This window comes from Phyllopteryx taeniolatus, chromosome 5 (assembly GCF_024500385.1).
Source record: "Phyllopteryx taeniolatus isolate TA_2022b chromosome 5, UOR_Ptae_1.2, whole genome shotgun sequence".
NCBI lineage: Eukaryota > Metazoa > Chordata > Actinopteri > Syngnathiformes > Syngnathidae > Phyllopteryx > Phyllopteryx taeniolatus.
The window spans coordinates 277,843-300,734 of NC_084506.1; the positions used below are offsets into that span (position 1 = coordinate 277,843).

Consider the following 22,892-nt stretch of genomic DNA (forward strand, 5'->3'; position numbering starts at 1 on the left):
GGAAAAATGAGAAAGTTTATCTTGGGTCTTGGTATCTTTTATTACAAATAATACATATATAAAGAAACAGTGCAACTCCTTGCAATACTAGGATTTTTGAAAAACAGAAAGCCGCAGCAGATGGGCTGTTCTTTGGTCAATCATCAATCACGACTTCACCACAGCTTCAGGCGAGGTTATTTATTTTAGTTACTGGATTCCTACTTCTGGTGCTACTGTCCACAAACAGATCCACGTCTGTAATAGAAAGGGAAAAAAGGTGTTAAGTAGAAAAAAGGGAGTTAAGAAATAACTACGTCATTTACTTGCTCTGGTTCCAGTGTGTCCCAACCTTTATTGAGCCAAGGCACACATTTTACATGAGAAAAATAGTACGCCACACCACCCAAAAGAAAATATATCAAAAGGTATGAATGCTGAAATAATTGTGCTAATAATGTCTCAATTTGTTCACAAATTGACTTAGTTTGAAATATGGGCCTATTTTACTTGATATAAGTGCAGGAAGCCACAAATTCTTCTGTTGTATAAATGGCAAGATGTTTATTGTACTTTACCTTCTGCCATCTAACGGAAGAGCATTTAATTAATCTGCCTGTCACTATATATCACTGGCATAGATAGATGAACAAAGATATATTTGTAATTAATAAATAATATATTTCAGAAAAGGCAGCTATCTTTGGGCGAGAGGCGGGGTACACCCTGAACTGGTCGCCAGTCAATCGTAGGGCACATATAAACAAACAACCATTCACACTCACATTCACACCTACGGGCAATTTAGAGTCTTCACTCAACCTACCATGCATGTTTTTGGGATGTGGGAGTAAACAGGAGTACCCAGAGAAAACCCACGCAGGCATGGGGAGAACATGCAAACTCCACACAGGCAAGGCCTGGATTTGAACCCCAGTCGTCAGAACTGTGAGGCAGATGTGCTAACCAGTCATCAACGTGCCGGCGGGGTTGGGAATCCATCCATCCATCCATCCATTTCCTGAGCCGCTTCTCCTCACTAGGGTCGCGGGCGTGCTGGAGCCTATCCCAGCTATCATCGGGCAGGAGGCGGGGTACACCCTGAACTGGTTGCCAGCCAATCGCAGGGCACATATAAACAAACAACCATTCACACTCACATTCACACCTACGGGTAATTTAGAGTTGTCAATTAACCTACCATGCATGTTTTTGGGATGTGGGAGGAAACCGCAGTGCCCGGAGAAAATCCACGCAGGCACGGGGAGAACATGCAAACTCCACACAGGCAAGGCCTGGATTTGAACCCCAGTCGTCAGAACTATGAGGCAGATGTGCTAACCAGTCGTCCAACGTGCCGGCGGGGTTGGGAATCCCTTTCCTAAATTGTGTTACAGTACTAATGTTTGCTCTTACCCATGAGATTGGCACTGCAGGTCATTGGTACAGGGGCAGTAGTCGCGAGGACCCTCCTGGTCCCAGGCAAGCATGTCCATTAATAGGTTAGGTTGGTTCAGGCAGGCCTCCCCCTTTCCCGGTTTGGGGTTGCACACAGGAAATAAAAGCTCTGGAAAGAATAGGGAAGGGGGCAGTCTAAAGAGGGGCAGGCTACACAAGCACATGGATTTAAAAACATTTAACTAGTGCTGCCACTGTTGAATATTTTTGGAATGGAAACATTTATTTTGCATTTATTTTTTTGCTTAATCATTGTGTTGCTTATTTGTTGTTGTTTAATGATTAAACAACACCAAAATAAACAACAATTAAGCAATATCACACCAGAGGGATTGATGTACTTACCAACCTTTTGAAACTGAGAGCTACTTCTTGGGTATTATTGTGGAGGGCTGCTAGTTTGATATACACTTCTGAGACTGCTTCAGGTTCAACTCCATGTCAGTTACAGATTCATACTACGGCTGCAAATAACGATTATTTACGTTAAACTATTTTTTTCCCCCATAAATTAATGATGATTCAGTTACGGGTTTGATCTGTAACATGTCAGAAAATAGGGGAAAATGTTGATCATTGTTTTCCAAAGTAAAGGCAGATGTTTAAAAATTTCTTATTTTACAACCCCGATTCCAATGAAGTTGGGACGTTGTGTTAAACATAAATAAAAACAGAATACAATGATTTGCAAATCATGTTCAACCTATATTTAATTGAATACACTAAAAAGACAAGATATTTCATGTTCAAACTGATCAACTTTATTGTTTTTAGGAAATAATCATGAACTTAGAATTTTATGGCTGCAACACATTCCAAAAAAGCTGCGACAGGTGGCAAAAAAGACTGAGAAAGTTGAGGAATGCTCATCAAACACCTGTTTGGAACATCCCACAGATGAACAGGCTAATTGGGAACAGGTGGGTGCCATGATTGGGTATAAAAGGAGCTTCCCTGAATTGCTCAGTCATTCACAAGCAAAAATGGGGCGAAGTTCACCTCTTTGTGAACAAGTGCGTGAGAAAATAGTCGAACAGTTTAAGGACAATGTTCCTCAACGTACAATTGCAAGGAATTTAGGGATTTCATCATCTACGGTCCATAATATCATCAACAGGTTCAGAGAATCTGGAGAAATCACTGCATGTAAGCGGCAAGGCCGAAAACCAACATTGAGTGCCCGTGACCTTCGATCCCTCAGGCAGCACTGCATCAAAAACCAACATCAATGTGTAAAGGATATCACTACATGGGCTCAGGAAATTGCAGTAAATACAGTTTGGCGCTACATCCGTAAGTGCAACTTGAAACTCTACTATGCAAAGCAAAAGCCATTTATCAACAACACCCAGAAATGCCGCCGGCTTCTCTGGGCCCGAGCACATCTAAGATGGACTGACGCAAAGTGGAAAAGTGTTCCGTGGTCCCACGAGTCCACATTTCAAATTGTTTTTGGAAATTGTAGACGTCGTGTCCTCCGGGCCAAAGACGAAAAGAAACATCCGGACTGTTATGGACACAAAGTTCAAAAGCCAGCATCTGTGATGGTATGGGGCTGTGTTAGTGCCAAAGGCATGGGTAACTTATACATCTGTGAAGGCAACATTAATGCTGAAAAGTACATACAGGTTTTGGAGAAACATATGCTGCCATCCAACCAACGTCTTTTTCATGGACACCCCTGCTTATTTCAGCAAGACAATGCCAAATCACATTCTGCAGGTATTACAACAGTGTGGCTTCGTGGTAAAAGAGTGCGGGTACTAGACTGTCTCCCATTGAAAATGTGTGGCGCATTATGAAGCGTAAAATACGACAACGGAGACTGTTGAACAGCTGAAGCTGTACATCAAGCAAGAATGGGAAAGAATTCCACCTACAAAGCTTGAACAATTAGTGTCCTCAGTTCCCAAACGTTTATTGAATGTTAAAAGAAAAGGTGATGTAACACAGTGGTAAAAATGACCCTGTCCCAGCTTTCATAAAATTCTAAGTTAATGATTATTTGGACGGCACGGTGGACGACTGGTTAGAGCGTCAGCCTCACAGTTCTGAGGTGCGGGGTTCAATCCCCGTCCCCGCCTGTGTGGAGTTTGCATGTTCTCCCCGTGCCTGCGTTGGTTTTCTCCGGGCACTCCGGTTTCCTCCCACATCCCAAAAACATGCATTAATTGGAGACTCTAAATTGCCCGTAGGCATGACTGTGAGTGCGAATGGTTGTTTGTTTCTATGTGCCCTGCGATTGGCTGGCAACCAGTTCAGGGTGTACCCCGCCTCCTGCCCGATGACAACTGGGATAGGCTCCAGCACGCCCGCGCCCTAGTGAGGAGAAGCGGCTCAGAAAATGGATGGATGGATGATTATTTGCTAAAAAGAATAAAGTTTATCTGTTTGAACATTAAAAATATTGTCTTTGTAGTGCATTCAATTAAATATAGGTTGAACATGATTTGCAAATCATTGTATTCTGTTTTTATTTATGTTTAACACAATGTCCCAACTTCATTGGGGTTGTAATTAAACACAAAAGATAATCGTCCCATGGGTTCACCACCTGTGGGAGGGGCCATAGGGGTCGGGTGCAGTGTGAGCTGGGCGGTAGCCGAAGGCAGGGACCTTGACGATCCGATCCCCGGCTACACAAGCTGGCTCTAGGGACGTGGAATGTCACTTCTCTGGTAGAGAAGGAGCCCGAGCTGGTGTGTGAAGTTGAGAAGTTCCGACTAGATAAAGTCGGGCTCAAATCCACACACAGCTTGGAATCTGGTACCAGTCCTCTTGAGAGGGGTTGAACTTTCTTCCACTCTGGAGTTGCCCACAGTGAAAGGCGCCAAGCAGGTGTGGGTATACTTATTGCCCCCCGGCTCGGCGCCTGTACGTTGGGGTTCCCCCCGGTGGACGAGAGGCTAGCCTCCTTCCATCTTCGGGTGGGGGGATGGGTCCTGACTGTTGTTTGTGCCTATGCACCAAACAGCAGTTCAGAGTACACACCCTTTTTGGAGTGCTTGGAGGGGGTGCTGTGGTCGTGTCATCGGACTTGCGGGTGCATGTCTTGGACTCTCGGGTGAAGAGAGGGGCGGAGCTATTCAAATGATCGCCACCTGGTTGTGAGTTGGTTCTGATGGTGGGGGAAGATGCCGGTCAGACGTAGCAGGCCCAAACATATTGTGAGGGTCTGCTGGGAACGTCTGGCAGAATCCCCTTTCAGAAGGCATTTCAACTCACACCTCCGATAGAACTTTGCTCATGTTCCGGGGGAGGCGGGGGACACTGAGTCCGAGTGGAGCATGTTCCGTGCCTCCATTGTTGGGGCGGCCGACCGAAGCTGTGGCCGTAAGTTGCTTGTTGCCTGTCGTGGCGGCAATCCTCAAACCCTTTGGTGGACACCAACGGTGAGGGATGCCGTCATGCTGAAGAAGGAGTCCTATCAGGCCTTTTTGGCCTGTGGGACTCCTTTTCTTTTTTTTGTCCTGTTCAGCTGTACCAGCTGGAAAATCTGTATCCCTTTTATGCCAGAACAGTTTTACTGTGTCACAGTGGAAATTTTAAGCTTCCGCTGTGGTTTCTTATTAATACAATTGAGGTTTATTGAGAATCAGACTTGATCAGTCAAACAGAACAAAGTTTCTAGAAGGTCAAAAGACCTTGTTTCACTAATTGTAAACAGGATGAGAGAAGTAAATGATTACTATCTATCTACAACAATTAAACATTAAATATGAGTGTTGCATGGAGCTGTAGTGCTACACCCCGTGAGGGAAGGACAGAACAAGATAGAACAGGACAAGGACAGGAGAAGAAGCATGCAGGACAAGGGTCGTGAACCTGTACAACAGAAGTGTGGTGGGATTAATCATGTAAATTATAAAAGTCTACAGGACGAGAGTATAAATGAGGGGATACACAACTGATTTGCATATTCATGAGTTATTTGTCACAGTAAGTGCGTGACCCCACACCCAGTGAAAGGGTGTGTGCCCGCAGACACATGCAAGTGAATTGACACCGTTTTACATGCACAAAGACTGACAGAAGTGTTCTGTAATTGCTGTGGCCGCACCGCGGAGGGTGAGGACCCCACCCAATCAATCGAGGGGCGGGATCAGGCCTGTGGGACTCCTGAGGCAGCTGATGGGTACCGGCTGGCCAAGCAGAATGCAGCTTTGGTGGTCACTGAAGCAAAAACTCAAGCATGGGAGGAGTTTGCTGAGGCCATGGAGAAAGACTTCTGGACGGCTTCGAGGAAATTCTGCTCCACCATCCGGAGTCTCAGGAGGGGGAAGCGGAACAGCATCAACACTTTGTATTGGAGGGATGGGGCGCTGCTGACCTCCACTCAGGACGTTGTGAATCGGTGGGGAGAATACTCCGAAGACCTCCTCAATTCAACCGACACGCCTTCCCATGAGGAAGCAGAGTCTGGGGTCTCTGAGGTGGCCTCTGATATCTCTGGGGTTGAGGTCACCGAGGTGGTTAAAAAGCTCCTCGGTGGCAAGGCCCCGTGGGTGATGAGATTCGCCCAGAGTTTCTAAAGGCTCTGGATGTTGTGGGGCTGTCCTGGTTGACACACCTCTGCAACATAACGTGGACATCGGGGACAGTGCCTCTGGATTGGCAAACTAGGGTGGTGGTCCCCTTTTTAAGAAGGGGGACTGGAGGGTGTGTTCCAACTACAGGGGGATACACACTCCTCAGGTCTTTTCAGTGGTGCTGGAGAGGAGGGTCTGTCGGGAAGTCGAATCTCAGATTCAGGAGGAGCAGTGTAGTTTTCGTCCTGGCTGTGGAACAGTGGACCAGCTCTACACCCTCGGCAGGGTCCTCGAGGGTGCATGGGAGTTTGCCCAACCAGTCTACATGTGTTTTGTGGAGTTGGAGAAGGCGTTCGACCGTGTCCCTCGGGGAGTCTTGTGGGGGGTACTTCGGAGTATGGGGTACCGAACCCCCTGATACGGGCTGTTCGGTCCCCATACCACCAGTGTCGGAGTTTGGTCCGCATTGCTGGCAGTAAGTCAGTCTCGTTTCCGGCGAGAGTTGGACTCCGCGAAGGCTGCCCTTTGTCACCGATTCTGTTCATTGCTTTTCTGGACAGAATTTCTAGGTGCAGCCGAGGCATAGAGGGGGTCCGGTTTGGTGGCCTCAGTATTGCATCTCTGCTTTTTGCAGATGATGTGGTTCTGTTGGCTTCATCAAGCCGTGATTGCCAACTCTCTCTGGAGTGGTTCGCAGCCGAGTGTGAAGCGGCTGGGATGAAAATCAGTACCTCCTAATCTGAGACCATGAAAAGGGTGGCGTGCCCTCTCTAGGTCAGGAATGAGATCATGCCCCGAGTGGAGGAGTTCAAGTATTTTGGGGACTTGTTTACGAGTGAGGGAAGAATGGAATGGGAGATCGACAGGTGGATCGGTGCAGCGTCTGCAGTGATGCAAACTTTGTATCGGTCCATTGTGGTAAAGAAGGAGCTAAGCCGAAAGGCGAAGCTCTCAATTTACCGGTCGATCTACGTTCCTACCCTTACCTATGGTCACGAGCTGTGGGTCGTGACCGAAAGAACAAGATCCCGGATACAAGCGGCCAAAATGAGTTTCCGCCGCAGGGTGTCCGGGCTCTCCCTTGGAGATGGGGTGAGAAGCGCGGTCATCCGGGAGGGGCTTAGAGTTGAGCCGCTGCTCCGCCACATTGAGAGGAGCCAGATGAGGTGGCTGGGGCATCTGATTCGCCTCCCGGGTGAGGTGTTCCAGTCACATCCCACCAGGAGGAGACCCCGGGGACGACCCAGGAGACGCTGGAGAGACTATGCCTCCCAGCTGGCCTCGGAACGCCTCAGGATCCCCCCGGAGGAGCTGGATGACGTGGCTGGGGTTAGGGAAGTCTGGGCGTCCCTGCTAAAGCTACTGCCGCCGTGACCCGACCTCGGATAAGCGGAAGAAAATGGATGGATGGACAAAAGATAATCAGTCTGCTTTCATAAAGGACTACAGAAGTCAGAGAATATTTACTTTTGAGAGGCTTAAATCAGAGGATTTGGACAACTTTAAGTTGAACAATGGCTCTTACCAAAATAGTTAAATTTATATGATGATCGATTAGTTGTTGATTAATCGATTAAGTGTGACACCTCTACGTTTAACGTAATAAGTGCTGTGAAAAAGTATTGGCCACCTTCACAAATTCTCAGATTTTTGCATAGTTTCTCCACTTTAATATTTAGGATTGTCAAACAAATTTAAATATCAGACAAATATTCTCCAAGTGAACTTAAAATGCTGTTTTTAAATGGTGATTTCATTTATTGAGGAAAAAATACTATTCAAAGTCGGAAATGCAGGGTGTTCCAAACCGTTAATAACTCTAAATTAATATGGGACTCAACACGAAAACCAAAAGGCATTCTTTGTGCACACTTAAATATACGAAGCATTTTAACGAAAAGTGATCAGGTCAATCACCTTCTCACTGACTCAAATATTGACTTCCTCTGCCTATCTGAAACATGGCTCCATGAATCTTCGCCCTCAGCAATACTATCTGTACCTGGTTATAAAATGTTTAGAAACGACAGACAGGGTTCTAAGGGAGGAGGTGTTATGATTTATGCCAAGGACACTTTTAATTGTAATGAAATACATGTTACAGATGAGAATGGATTAGAATTTCTTGGACTAACTGTTTCTTTGTCACAGCAAATGTATTTTATTCTTGTAGTTATTTATAGACTTCCCTCATCAAATGCAGCTTTTTATGAAAAGTTGGAAATTTTACTGAAACAACTCAATCTTGCAAAAGAGGTGATAATAATGGGTGACCTAAATGTTAATAGGGAAGTTAACAAAGTTAGGAAAACATTTAAAAGGGTTATGGATGATATGGATATGACTCAGGTAATTAATGGCCCTACGAGAATTACAAACTACACCCGAACTCAGATTGATCTAGCTTTTACTAATAGGCCAGAAAGGATCTTGAAGCCATACAATATGCTCACAGGATTGTCTGATCACAATCTTATAATGGTCACAAGAAAATTAAATAAAAAGCGCTTCAAACCCTTGGCCACCACTGAATCCAATAGGATACCAAAACATGAACAACAAAATTTCCAAGATTCTATCCAAGAAGTAAACTGGGATGTATTATTCGCTGGTAAAAAATTTAGATGAGGATTGTTCTAAATTTGCCAACAAAATACAATAAATTATTATACAATTTACACGGATAATTAAACTAAAAGCTAGAAAGAATGGCCTTCCTTGGTTAAACACATTTATTCTGAAACTGATGAAAGAACGCGATCATTCCTTGAAGTTGTCGGTCAAATCAGGATACAATAGACACCACTTTATTTCACTGAGAAATAGGGTAGTGAAAGAAATAAGAAAATCTAAAGCTGACTTTTTCATTACTGCTTTGAATAGTGCGAAGGGAAATTCAAAAATAACCTGGAATTATATTAAAAAACTATTGGGTGATACACAAAATAACAAAACAAAAGTAATGCAAATTAAATTAAATGGAAACATCCTGACGGAACCTCAAGTGATGGCTGATGCTTTTAACAACTACTTCATTGAATCTGTGTCAGAAATCTCTTCTAAGTTTGCAGTAAAACAAAGGAAGGAATACCCTGCATTGTCTGCAACGCAGTCCTTTACTATTACAAATATTACTGAGACCAAAGTTATCGATTTAATTCATTCACTCAAACCATCTAAGGCAAAGGATGTTTTTGGAATGGACACGAACATGCTCAAAGATCAAGGTTCAACTCTTGCTACTCCTATTGCCTCAATCATTAATCTTTCAATTTCATCTGGTCACTTTCCAAAGGCCTGGAAATCTGCTATTGTTACCCCTGTCTTTAAATCCGGTAACTCAACTTCTCTGAATAACTACCGACCTGTAAGCATTCTTCCAGCCATTTCCAAAGTTGCAGAAAAATGGGTGTCAGAGCAGATTGTCCATTATTTAAACAGCAGCTCCCCCTCTCACCACGCCATGCAGTTTGGTTTCAGATCCAAGCATTCCACTGAAATGGCTACATGCCTCTTTATTGAGAAAATAAAATCTTCTCTCGACATGGGTGGAGTTGTAGGGGCGGTGTTCTTGGACCTCAGGAAAGCTTTCGATACAGTAAATCACTCTGTTCTTCTTACCAAGCTCTCAAAATGTAACTTCTCTCACAAAGCTGTGAGCTGGATTGAATCATATCTGCATGACCGAACACAATCTGTATCAGTTAACAACTGCAGATCAGAGTCTCTTAGGCTAACCTCTGGAGTCCCTCAGGGATCAATATTAGGCCCCCTTTTATTTAGTCTTTATATCAACGATTTGCCCACTGTTTGTTCTGAAGCAGAGTGCGTAATGTATGCAGACAACACGGTTTTCTTTGCTCATGGTCGCTCCAAAGATGCTGTTGCTGCTAAACTCACTAATACAATGTCCTGTGTCACAACTTGGTTGCAGGAGTGCTGTCTCCAGCTAAACGTTTCTAAAACTGTAGGCATGTATTTCACTAAAACAAATAAGAGTATCACCTGACCCCGACATACTTGTTAATGGAGAAAAAAATCCAAATTGTCAGCCAATACAAATATATTGGGTTAATAATAGATTCACAACTTTCCTTTAAAGCCCATATTGACAAATTGTGTAAAAATATCAAATTAAACCTCGCAAATTTTCGTGCAATTCGAAATGAAATGTCAACTGAAGCCGCAAAAATTTACTTACATTCAATGATTCTTAATCACTTTAACTATTGCATAACCAGTTGGTCCCAGGCTGGTCAGAATGCAAAAAAAAACATTGGAAGTTTTGTACAAACAAGTAATTAAAGTGATAGATAAAAAACCAAGGCACTATCATCACTGTGCAATTTTAAAAAAATACAGTCTTTTAAACTGGGACAGTCTTCACATATTTGCAGATTTAAATTTGATTTATAAAGTACTGCATGATTTGGCTCCAGCTCCTCTGGTTGAGTTAATCAGCCAAAGAAACAGCTCTGAGCGTGTCACTCGAGGCTCTGTCAGAGGTGACTGTCTCATTCCTCTGCGCAGGAGCACTTTCAGTAAGTCAGCCTGGTCAGTGAGGAGCGCTGGTGAGTGGAACTCAGTACCTGAGGAGATTAAACTGCTTACAACATACAAGGCCTTCACAAAAAAACTGAAAATGTGGCTAGTTAACACCTATAGCTGCCAACACTAAAAGAAAAAAAAATTGTTATGATGTTTTTTTTTTGTTATGATCAAATGATTTGTGGTTTTATTCTCTCTTAATAGTATAGTAAGTCTTTGATTATGTATCCTGTATTATATTGTCTTGTAGATGTATTTTACTGCTTTTTTACATCATGGCCAGCGGACTACAGATGAAAACTAGCCTTTTGGCTAATTCTGGCTTTTTAACCATGTGTATTTCATGTGTTTTATGAAATTGCATTGTCCCCTTTCAAATAAACTGATTAATAATAATAATAAAATCCCCCTGGCCCTGTGTGAAAAAGTAATTACCTCCCTTATTAAATCATGAATTAAATGTGGCTAATCACAATTTTTGGTTAATTTTCACTGATCACACCCAAGTAGGATTACCTCCAGACTCGTTCAATCAAGAAATCACTTGAACAGAATCTGTCCCAACAAAATCAAGTCGGGCAAAAGATGTAAAAAAGCTGCAACAAAATGACACGGTCCAAAGAAACTGCTTGCTGCCCTCAACCTTCATCTAAATGAAATGTCAGAGCATCCAGGACACTATGATGAGACAGGTGGCCTTACAGTTTGAAGTTCTAATGAATATGGTTCAAAAGAAGGAACCAGCTGGCACAGCACCCGATGCCGCCACTGTACCACCATTTCCGTGTGAATCAGTCACCATGCCGCCACCTGCCCCTGCTGTCTGCCCACAGCTCTCTCGACCGGAGAGGTTCTCTGGAGATTCCAGCAATAACCCGTTCATCACTCAGTGCGAACTCCACTTTGAGCTGCAGGCAGCTGCCTTCCCCACCAAGCGGGCAAAGATCGCGTTTGTCATTTCCCACCTGACTGGTCGTGCGGAGTCGTGGGCGACTGCTGAATGGAGCCGCAATTCTGCCGCGTGGCATTCTTGGCCATCTTTTGTAAAGACTATGCAGAAAGTTTTTCAGTATTCCACACCAGATCGTGAGGCAGCTCGCTCCCTTGTCACTTTACACCAAGGCAAGCGCAGGGTGTCAGATTACGCGATTGAGTTTCGCATTCTCGCAGCTGAGAGTCAGTGGAATAACAGGTCACTACTTGGCAGAAGGATGCGTCACCGCGCACTTGGAGGACGAGCATCGGTGACCAGCCAAACCAAGGCAGATCCCCTGTTGCCAGTCTCAATCCACTGTCTCGCGTAACCACGGATGAACCCATGCAACTGGGCAGGTTCTGTCACTCCCCAGAGGAACGTCTACTGCGGGCAGTTGGGTCATTCCGTGAGCAACTGTCATGTCAAAGTTGCCGGTGCCGGTAACAAGGGCACGGGAGCAGTGAGTCTAAATCTCATTAAGGAAGACTCTACCCATGTTCTTCCTAAACTGACACTATGCTCTCCAGATCAAGAGATTCATACATCTGTATTTATTGACTCTGGTTCTGACGCAAATTTACTCAACTCCCTCCTTGTTAGACGAATGCATCTTAGAACCTCTCAAGTAAGACGCCACTGCAACGCTTTTATGCTGCAGACGGCAGTTTTATGGGCAAGATCATTCACCGCACCCAAACATTCATGTTAATATTTCCTGATTCACACTCGGAACGCATTAATTTTCATGTTTTTGATGCTATGAATTATGACCTTATTTTAGGGAACCCTTGGTTGAATGTTATGTCATGGAGCAGCAATTGCGCCCAGAACTGTTTCAAGCCTCCATGTAATGTTCAGGGATATGTTTCAAATGAAATTCCACAGACCCCATCTGGGGATCCTGACTTGTCGACTCATATTAAGCCTTGACCCTGTTCTGATTATTCACCTTACCTTTTTGTCTCACGTTTTTTGGATACTGTTGCCTTTACGCATTGCCTGCCTGTCTACCGACCTCTGCCCATTTATTAAACCTCTTTTTGAAACTGTCCATTGAATTGGAGTCGTGCATTTTGGGTCCTGTCCTTTCTTCCGTTCCTGACATTTCTAAAGCTTTAGGATTCCGACGAACCATAGGAAGAGCCACTATCCTCACATGGAGAAAACATGGAACAGTGGTGAACCTTCCCAGGAGTGGCCGCCCTACAAAGAATACCTTGAGAGACTTACGACTTATGACTTATCCAGGAGGCCACAAAGGAACTCAGGACAACTTTTAAAGAACTGCAGGCCTCCCTTTCCTCAGTTAAGGGCAGTGTTCATGACACAACAATAAGGAAGAGACTGGGAAAAAATGGCCAAGTTCCAAGGTGAAAACCACTGCTGATCAAAAAGAACATTAAAGGCTCGTCTTACTTTTGCACAAAAAAAAAACGTCTGAATGATTTCCAAGTCTTTTGGGAGAATATTATATGGAGTGACGAGATGAAATGTATCTTTTTGGAAGGTGTGTGTCTCATTACATCTGGTGTAAATGTAGCACAGAATTCCAGGAAAAGAACATCAAACCAACAGTCAAACATGGTGGTGGTAGTGTGATGGTCTTGGGCTGCTTGCTCCTTCAGGATGTGGACAACTTGCTGTGATTGATGGAACCATGAATTCTACTCTTGAACAGAAAATCGTGAAGGAGAATGTTTAGCCATCAGTTTGTGACCTCAAGCTGAAGCACCCTTGGGTTCAGCAGCAGGATAACGATCCAAAACACACCAGTAAGTCAACTTCTTAATGGCTTAAAAAACAAAATAAAGGTTTTGGAGTCGCCAACTCAATGTCCAGACTTGAATCTGACTGAAATGCAGTGGCATCACCTTAAAAAAGGCCGTTAATGCTTGAAAACACTCAATTTCTGCTGAATTCAAACAACTCTGCAAGGAAGAGTGGGTCAAGATATGTCCACAGAGATGTGCAAGACTCATTGCATGTTATAGAAAATGCTTGATTTCAATTGTTGCTGCTGAGGATGGCCCAAACAGTTATTAGGTTTAGGGGGCCATTACTTTTTCACACAGGGCCAGGTAACGTTGCACAGTTGTTTTTCCTTAATAAATGAAATCACCATTTAAAACAGCATTTTAAGTTCACTTGGTTTATATTTGTCAGATATTTACATTTGTTTGAGGATCTTAAACATTTGAGTGGGAAAAATATGTGAAATTATAAGAATTTGAGAAGGGGGTCAATACCTTTTCACGGCACTGGAAATTAAAACATCTAGAAAGCACGTCTGCCTTACAGTCAAGGGTTCTGGTTTAAAAAATTTGAATCTCCAGTATGTGGAGTTTGCATGTTGTCCTTATCCGTGTGTAGGTTTTCGCCGATCATTACGAAAACATGCGTGCGAGACTTGTTAAGGACTCTAAATTGCCCATAGGTGTAAATGTGAGTGTGAATAGTTAAATCTGTCTAAACCTGTGGTTAAATCTGTCAATGTTAGTTAGTCTTGTGGGACGTCTTAAAGCAAAGAGGTTACCTCGTTGGAAGGCACAGCAGAGGTCCAGTTTGCAGTCATTCTGACCCTGACAGATCGTTCCCTCTGTTCCCTCAGTGGCATTGACTGTACACTGGCCCCAAACACACATCTGGCTTGGGCAACACTCCTCATTCTTTGTGCAGGGCTAAGAAGGGAAAGACATTCAAATATGCAAACTGTAATGAAAATATTTCACAAAACCAAACTCAATTCACATAATGGCCACAGTGAGATTTCACTGACAATGCAAATAATTGAGGAGCAGGGAATTAAGTTTCGCAAATAGTATAGATTAACAAAATTACATTTATACAGGGCCATTGGGAGGAACTACACTTCCATGATGGCTGGGATATAAGAGAATTCATTTCAAGAATTTTCATTACTGTACAAGTCAATCCATCTGAAACTAGGCTTTTGATTATTGATTTGATCATGTGTAAATGTGTGCACTGTGAAAGGTGCTTCATATGATCAGTTTTTATCATATAACCAGCATTCATTTGTTTCATTGCTCACATATAAATAAACTTTCTTAGCAAAGACTGACTTCCCACCATGTCAGTTGGTATGCAGGGCAGGCATTTGGAGCTGTCAATCCCATAAAAACAATACTTCAGTTCACCGCAGTCCTCATCCACCATGCATTCCTGTGGTGTTAGATACAGGGATTATCATTGATTGGGCAACGAAATTAAGCATGAACCTTGCACTACCAGAATGACTACATACATACATACATACATACAGTTTTTTAGGCACATAAATCTCAAATCTGCTGCTCTGCCTCCTCTCATTCTGCTGTTACATCAATTTCATTGTTCTGTGCGTTATACCTCAGTCTCCATATACTAACTTACTGATTAACAGTGTTGGGAAGATTACTTTGGAAATGTAGTTGGATAAAATTTACCCTGTTGAAAATGTATTTGTTGTGTAACTATTTCAATTAATTTCTCAAAGTAATATAACTAATTACATTTGATTACATTTGGATTACTTTTCTTAATTTTTAATGAATGCATCAACCATAGATAATTATTTGGGAATTAACTACATAGTATTTGTTCTTTACACAAATAATTAACTGATAACAAACCATGATGAAATGTAAATACATGATTTTTAAAAACATTTGTTTGTTGCATTATAAGTGTACAGCATGTGGAAAACCACCATACTTTACCATGTGGACCTAATGACAAATGTGCACAATTAAGACATTATCGCTTCATATGACAACCCAGAAGTGAATGTTCCATAAAGAAAGTCAAAATTATTAAGATGAAACTGTTCAAAAATCAATGTTCTTGTACAGTATATGTTCTAAAGTGTAACTATGAGTCTGACCTTTAAAGGAATCTCAGAAAAACTAATAGATTACACCACAAGGTGGCGCTTCAAGATCACATTTGGAAAAATGTCATGTTTGGGACTGGATCAGAATGGCACATGATCAAAGAGAGCCAATCACGGGCGAATCTAGGTTGACTTCTTTGGATGGGCTGAGCCCATAACCCAATTTTGGAAAGTACCCTTCTGAAATTTGATCGAACTTTTTGTACCTTGAAAAAGACCATTTGGTGGATGACCCAAAATAGGGCTAGCCTTGGCACAAATAGATAATAATAATAATAATTATTATTATTATTATTAAATCTACTTATCTATTTATTCAATACATTATAAAAGTCTGGTTTATTGTCAGAAAAGCACAGATCTTTTGTAACAGTATGAATACAATATGGGTATTTCATCTCAGAGGAAAGAAATATTACAAACATTTTGACTAGCCTGTAGCTCAATTAAAGAAGAATACATTGTTTATAAGTTCACCTTTTGATTTGAGTAATAGACAACACTGTTGAAAGTGTAGTACATACCCATGATTTTTATTTTGGCCGGTCCAGGAGTCTGTGACCTTTTGTTACTATGCTGTTGCATGTCTGAGTGAGCTAAATAATGTAGTTCGGAACCACTAAAGTGATGAAAGGCAACAAGACTGTTTGGAAGAAGGAATGATTAAATGGGAGTGAACTGTGATGACTATTTTGTATTTTATCCGATTTTGTATTTACACGCTTACTTTAACACATTGATTTTCAATGTAAACTATACATTGAGATGCGATAGTTTTGACTAGAAATAAAAGATTCTTGGTAATATTTTGAGTTTTTGTAGGGCATGTCAAATTTTTTCTGCCCCATACTCTAAAAGAAAAGAAAAGGAAAAACAGCATATATGAACACGCCCTATCTTGGTATACGATACTTCACGGAGACATTTGATATCGTATCATATACTGGTCCAAAAGTCTTCGCTATTAAATTAGCTAGTGATAGCTCCAAGTGCAGCGGCATGGAAGACGACTGGTTGGCACATCTGCCTCACAGTTCTGAGGATCGGGGTTCAAATCCCAGCCTCGCCCGTGTGGAGTTTGCATGTTCTCCCCGTTCCTGCGTGGGTTTTCTCCTGGTAATCCGGTTTCCTCCCACAGCCCAAAAGCATGCATGGTAGGGTGATTGAAAACCCTAAATTGCCCATAGGTGTGAATGTGAGTGCGAATGGTTGTTTCTATGTGCCCTGTGATTGGCTGGCGACCAGTTCAGGGTGCCCGAAGATAGCTGGGATAGGATCCAGCACACCCGCGACCCTAGTGAGGATAAACGGTACAGAAAATGGATGGATGAATATTGTTAGTTACTCCCCAACATTACTAATTAATATATCCTCATCATTATGAAGATGTTAAATACTTTTCTTCATAATTTCATTACCCTAAACTAAGCCATTTCTTGACCAGAGAACATACTACTGGTACCGTATTGATGTAGGGTATTTCCTGGCTGCTCAAAACCAAATGAGAGATCAGATGTGGGGCATCTTTCTTTATTAGTGATACCTTCTGTCAACATAGCAGCGTACTGTAATTCACAATATCATCACGGGCATCTGATTTTGTAGTAACCACAAAAAACACTTGTAGCACTTGTAGCAGATAGCACACCTCAATATATATCCATCCATCCATCCATCCATTTTCTGAGCTGCTTCTCCTCACTAGGGTCGCGGGCGTACTGGAGCCTATCCCAGCTATCATCGGGCAGGAGGCGGGGTACAACCAGAAATGGTGGCCAGCCAATCGCAGGGCACATATAAACAAACAACAATTTACACTCACATTCAGACTTACGGGCAATTTAGAGTCGTCAATTAACCTACCATGCATGTTTTTGGGATGTGGGAGGAAACCGGAGTGCCCGGAGAAAACCCACACAGGAAAGGGGAGAACATGCAAACTCCACATATATATATATATATATATATATATATATATATATATATATATATATATATATACACCGATTGATTCATGTAGATATATCATGCTTAAAGTAAACAATTCTGCAAATTAAAAAGTAGCACGGAATCCTTCTCAGGCTTTTGGAGAAAACGTTATTAACATCTTGATAAAGCAAATCATAATGATTAACTTATAATCATATACTGTGTAGTACACAACTGCCGATTTACAGTCAATAAAGGGCACTTGAATTTACAACCATATTTCCCCCCAAACAGAACCAGTTCATGAAACTGGGTTTTATATTAGTATCATTTGATTAGGTAGTGTTTAGCCAGAACTGTTAGACAACAGTATATACCAGATAATTTTAAAATAATCACCATCTTGTGTGCTGTTATAGGTTTCATGTTATAACGTGGTAAGTTTCACATCATAATATAAAAAGTTTCACGTTAAAATGTAATAAATTTGACTTCCGCATTTGGCAAACCAAAACAAAAAAATTTCTTCCAGTTCAGGTCACTGGCGGAGTCCTTTCTGTGTCTTATGTATCAAAGTTACTAGCTATTCATAACTAACTCCACCTTGGAAGAATGTGAGTGACCAAAGGGTCGCAACAAGAGTTGACAAGTCCTCCGCAAGACGAACCTTTTCACATTGTAACGTGAAACTTATCATGTTATAACGTGATACTGAACTTTTTTTTCATTTTTTTTTCTGGTGTGGTAGCAATACATCAGTAACATGCCTACTGATTTTTTTCCCTGTTTTTTTTCTACAGCATTTGCCATGAGGTCTTCTTGAAGTAATACAAACAAACTGGAAACTATAAGTAGGGGCTAGACAACCCTGTAATTACCTTAATATGGTCCAGACAAATACAGCTGCCGTTAGTCACACGCATAGTAGCACTTTACCAATCTAGTCAAGTAAATACGTATATCCTAAAAAGGACTTACTGATAACTCATTAGAGAGTAGGACAAACTATTAAAGCATAATCATCACCTGTGGCTTTGATTCAATGTGTAAAGTAAACATTGTTATACAATTAGTCATTGTAGAAGACTAAACATTACGCTGTTTCACCAGTTGGCTATGTACCTTGCTTGACTTTTTTTTCCCTTGCATCAATCTCTAATAATGAAACCTCTTCTATTACCGCTACCAGGAAAGCAAAACACAAATGTTTTTAGTTAAAATGGTTAACCTCCCCCAGCGCAAGAGGTGCAGCACTGCGCTCCACTTTCACTCTGACATCTCTACTTGCATTCCTGCATGTGTGTGATCTGGTTCTCTGTGGGGAGTGCTACATCAAATATTCGATAGAGTGTGAGTTCAATGACCCCTTGAGAGATGTGTGGTGCCTGTTGATAAATGATGAAACACAGTAAACGTAGACATAGATATAGAGGACAATTGGATGCTAAAGACTTACATGATACATACTGTTCCACTCGCCTGAGCTCGCCACACGTATATGTGATGTCTCTCCTGCTGTGTTATTCGTTTTCTTTAAAAGACAATATATATATATATATATTAGAAGACATAAAATCATATTAAAATTAGCTCTTTAATATTATTTCTGATAGCTACACATCGAAGAAGTACCTTGTCGGTGTGAATGGTGATCGCTCTATCTTTCACAATCTTGTCACTGTGGTGATGATGATTTTCCAGCAACTTGGCACTCTCCGCTGTGATCTGTGGGTTAGAATACACTTGAAAATTAAACAAGCAGACAGAATAGGTATCTGCACATTATTTGCATATAATAAATAAGCCAGACGAAGTGGAAAGGGCTGCCACAAATATAATTTTGTTGCAAAAGAAGGGGCCCAGTGAAGGGGACACCACTTAATTTATTGTCTCATTATTATTGGGGTTTATTTGCAATGGTGAAGAAATTGCATGACATCAGACTCTTTTTTGCCCCTCTCATGTGGCTTAATAGTATAATTTATCTTTGGAAAGAACTTTCAGGTTGATATTTCACACCATGCACTAAAATAACAACAACAAAAACTTGTTAACTGTTTCCTGAAAGTGCCAGCTGTCCTGAACTGCAAGATTATCAACGATGGCTTTTTGTCGCTTCACAAAATCACATCAGTCCTGGGCTAAAGTGAAGAATAACGGCCATCCTAATGATCTTGGACCTGGTCGACTGCATCCTCCAATATGTGCTGGGTATCTTCCATCAACTCCTCCACTTCACGAAACATGTCGTTCAAGTTGACAAAGCCCCGTTCCTGGCCGTCCGCAATGACCATTGCCCGGCTGGGCACGACTCCGACAGCCGCCCACAACAAACACAGATTGAAAGAAACAGATAATAACAAAACACAGTTGGCCATTTCTGCGTCTCTTCCTTCTTGTTTGAGACGGATGACGCGGAGAGCACCACTGCACACAGCTGGATGGCTTTTATTTGGAAAGTCTGAGGAGGAGCACAAACTCGGTTTCATGACGTGGAAACGGCTGGATGCAAAGGTTGTTTTCCATGAGCAAGCTGCACACGGATCGACGAACACAAGCCTACTTGGACAGTACTTGTACTGTACGATCATTTAAACGGTAAAGCTTACAAAGCAGGACAATGAATGTTGTTGCCCTGTTGACCCGTCAATAAGTATTAAAAACATTATTTTCATTTGATGGCTATATCCCGTACAGCTTTTTGTTTTCCCATACAGTACTGTTCTGAATGTAACACGTTCAGGGACTGCATTATAGAGACCCAGCCCTCCGATATCCAGCAGGGGGCGCTGCCTTCCCCTTTCTTCTGTCGTACACCTTGGAATGATCAGTATACACAGTAGACCCCGCATATTCGCGGTTCGGGGATTCACCTATTCGCGGTTTTATTTTCACCCGAAAATCTTCCTTCTTTTCCTTTTTCTTTCTTTGTCTTTTTAAAAAAATATATTTTTGTGGGGTGGGTGTGGGGGCAGCAACCCAGGAAATGCATATTGGCTGTATATCCCAAACAGGTCCCTCACCTCGGACCTGTTTGCCATGGGTGACCCTGCCACAGACATAAAACCCCAGACAACTTAGCTCCCAGGATCATTGGGACACACAAACTTTTCCACCACGATAAGGTGAAGGCTGAAGGAAGGGGCTGACTATTGATTTATTTTATTTTTTTTTATTATTTTTTTTTATTTTTTTTTTTACTGATTTAAAGAAGGCGGCACGGTGGACGACTGGTTAGAGCGTCAGCCTCACAGTTCTGAGGACCCGGGGTTCAGTCCCCGGCCCCGCCTGTGTGGAGTTTGCATGTTCTCCCCGTGTCTGTGTGGGTTTTCTCCGGGCACTCCGGTTTCCTCCCACATCCCAAAAACATGCATGAATTGGAGACTCTAAATTGCCCGTAGGCATGACTGTGAGTGCGAATGGTTGTTTGTTCCTATGTGCCCTGCGATTGGCTGGCAACCAGTTCAGGGTGTACCCCGCCTCCTGCCCGATGACAGCTGGGATAGGCTCCAGCACGCCCGCGACCCTAGTGAGGAGAAGCGGCTCAGAAAATGCATGGATGGATGATTTAAAGAAAAAACACAATTATTAGCATCCACATTCTTCTTCTCCTTTTGGCTTGTCCCTTTAGGGGTCGCCACAACGTGTCATCCTTTTCCATGTAAGGCTATCACCTGCATCCTCCTCTCGAACACCAACTTCCCTCATGTCTTCCCTCACGACATACATCAACCTTCTCTTTGGTCTTCCTCTAGCTCTCTTGCCTGGCAGCTCCATCCTCATCACCCTTCTACCAATATACTCACTCTCTCTCCTCTGGACTTGTCTGAACCATCAAAGTCTGCTCTCTCTAACTTTGTCTCCAAAACATCGAACCTTGGCTGTCCCTCTGATGAGCTCATTTCTAATTTTATCCAACCTGGTCACTCCAAGGGCAAACCTCAACATCTTCATTTCCGCCACCTCCAGCTCTGCTTCCTGTTATCTCTTCAGTGCCACTGTCTCTAATCCGTACATCATGGCTGGCCTCACCACTGTTTTATAAACTTTGCCCTTCATCCTAGCAGAGACTCTTCTGTCACATAACACACCTGACACCTTCCTCCACCCGTTCCAAACTGCTATCATTGTGTGGCTCATCAACTTTATTCCTCTATAGTTCCCACAGCTTTGCACATCACCCTTGTTCTTTAAAATGGGCACCAGCACACTTTTCCTCCATCCCTCAGGCGGCATCTTCTCACGTGCTAGAATTCTATTGAACAAGCTGGTCAAAAACTCCACAGCCACCTCTCCTCTCCTCTTCCATACCTCCACAGGAATGTCATCAGGACCAACTGCCTTTCCATTTTTCATCCTCTTTAATGCCTTTCTAACTTCCCCCTTACTAATCATTGCCACTTCCTGGTGCACCACACTTGCCTCTTCTACTCTGCTTTCCTCATTCATCAACTCTTTCCATCTGTCCAGCACACTACTGGCACCAGTCAACATATTTCCATCTCTATCCTTAATCCCCCTAACCTGCTGCACATCCTTCCCATCTCTATCCCTGTCTGGCCAACCTGTGTAGATCCTTTTCTCCTTCTTTAGTGTCCAACCTGGCATACATGTCATCATATACCTCTTGTTTGGCCTTTGCCACCTCTACCTTTGCCCTATGTCGCATCTCAATGTATTCCGTTCGCCTCTTCTCTGTCCTCTCAGTGTCGCACTTCTTCTTAGCTAATCTTTTTCGTTGTATGATTTCCTGTACTGTGAGGTTCCACCACCAAGTCTCCTTCTCTCCTTTCCTGCCAGAAGATACACCAAGTACTCTCCTGCCTGTTTCTCTGATCACCTTGGCTGTAGTGGTCCAGCCTTCTGGAAGTTCCTCCTGTCCACCGGGAGCCTGTCTGACCTCTTCCCGAACACTCCCGAGCACAACACTCTTCGTGTCTCAGCTTCCACCTCATGGTTCTCTGCTCTGCTTTGTCTTCCTAATCTTCCTCCCCACCACCAGTCATCTTACACACCACCATCCTATGCTGTCTAGCCACACTCTCCCCTACCACTACCTTACAGTCAGTAACCTCCTTCATTTTACATCGTCTGCACAAGATGTAATCCACCTGCGTGCTTCTACCTCCGCTCTTGTAGATCACCCTATGTTCGTGCCTCTTCTGGAAAAAAAAAGTGTTCACCAAACCCATTTCCATCCTATTTGCAAAGTCTACCACCATCTGTCCCTCCAAGTTCCGTTCCTGCATGCCGTACTTACCCATCACTTCTTCATCACCCCTATTTCCTTCACCAACATGTCCATTACAATCTGCACCAATCAATGACTCTCGCGCTGTCTGGGATGCTCAGAACTACTTCGTCTAGCTCCTTCCAGAATTTCTCTTTCATCCCTAGGTCTCACATCGTGCCTGTGGGGCAAGTTTCAGCCTCGTCACTCTATCTGATACTCTTTTCACCTCCAAGACATTCTTAGCCAACTCTTCTTTTAAAATAACCCCAACTACATTTCTCTCATTCTGAATGAATGCTCATATTTGTTTGGCAAAGTTTTAAGCTGGATGCCCTTCCTGACGGGCTT

At 42.8% G+C, this 22,892-nt stretch overlaps 1 protein-coding gene across 1 annotated transcript; it reads right to left on the reverse strand.

Moving 5' to 3' along the window:
• Positions 1-32: 32 nt before the first annotated feature.
• Positions 33-20,510, reverse strand: dkk3b (dickkopf WNT signaling pathway inhibitor 3b). The gene is made up of 7 exons (XM_061773657.1): positions 19,492-20,510; positions 18,944-19,036; positions 18,768-18,842; positions 14,581-14,673; positions 14,024-14,168; positions 1,396-1,546; positions 33-237 (listed from the first exon to the last, which is right to left on the reverse strand). Exons 1-7 carry the CDS (start codon positions 19,900-19,902, stop codon positions 213-215), a joined length of 993 nt encoding a protein of 330 aa, XP_061629641.1. The 5' UTR covers positions 19,903-20,510; the 3' UTR covers positions 33-212.
• Positions 20,511-22,892: the final 2,382 nt, after the last annotated feature.

Excerpts from the sequence above, each read along its gene's own strand:
- dkk3b (XM_061773657.1), bottom strand. The coding sequence starts at position 19,902 with ATGATCGTACAGTACAAGTACTGTCCAAGTAGGCTTGTGTTCGTCGAT. Across the intron at positions 19,037-19,491 it reads TGGAGGATGCAGTCGACCAG|ATCACAGCGGAGAGTGCCAA; the intron begins GTCCAAGATCAT and ends TCTAACCCACAG. Across the intron at positions 14,169-14,580 it reads CCTGCATACCAACTGACATG|CCCTGCACAAAGAATGAGGA; the intron begins GTGGGAAGTCAG and ends TTCCCTTCTTAG.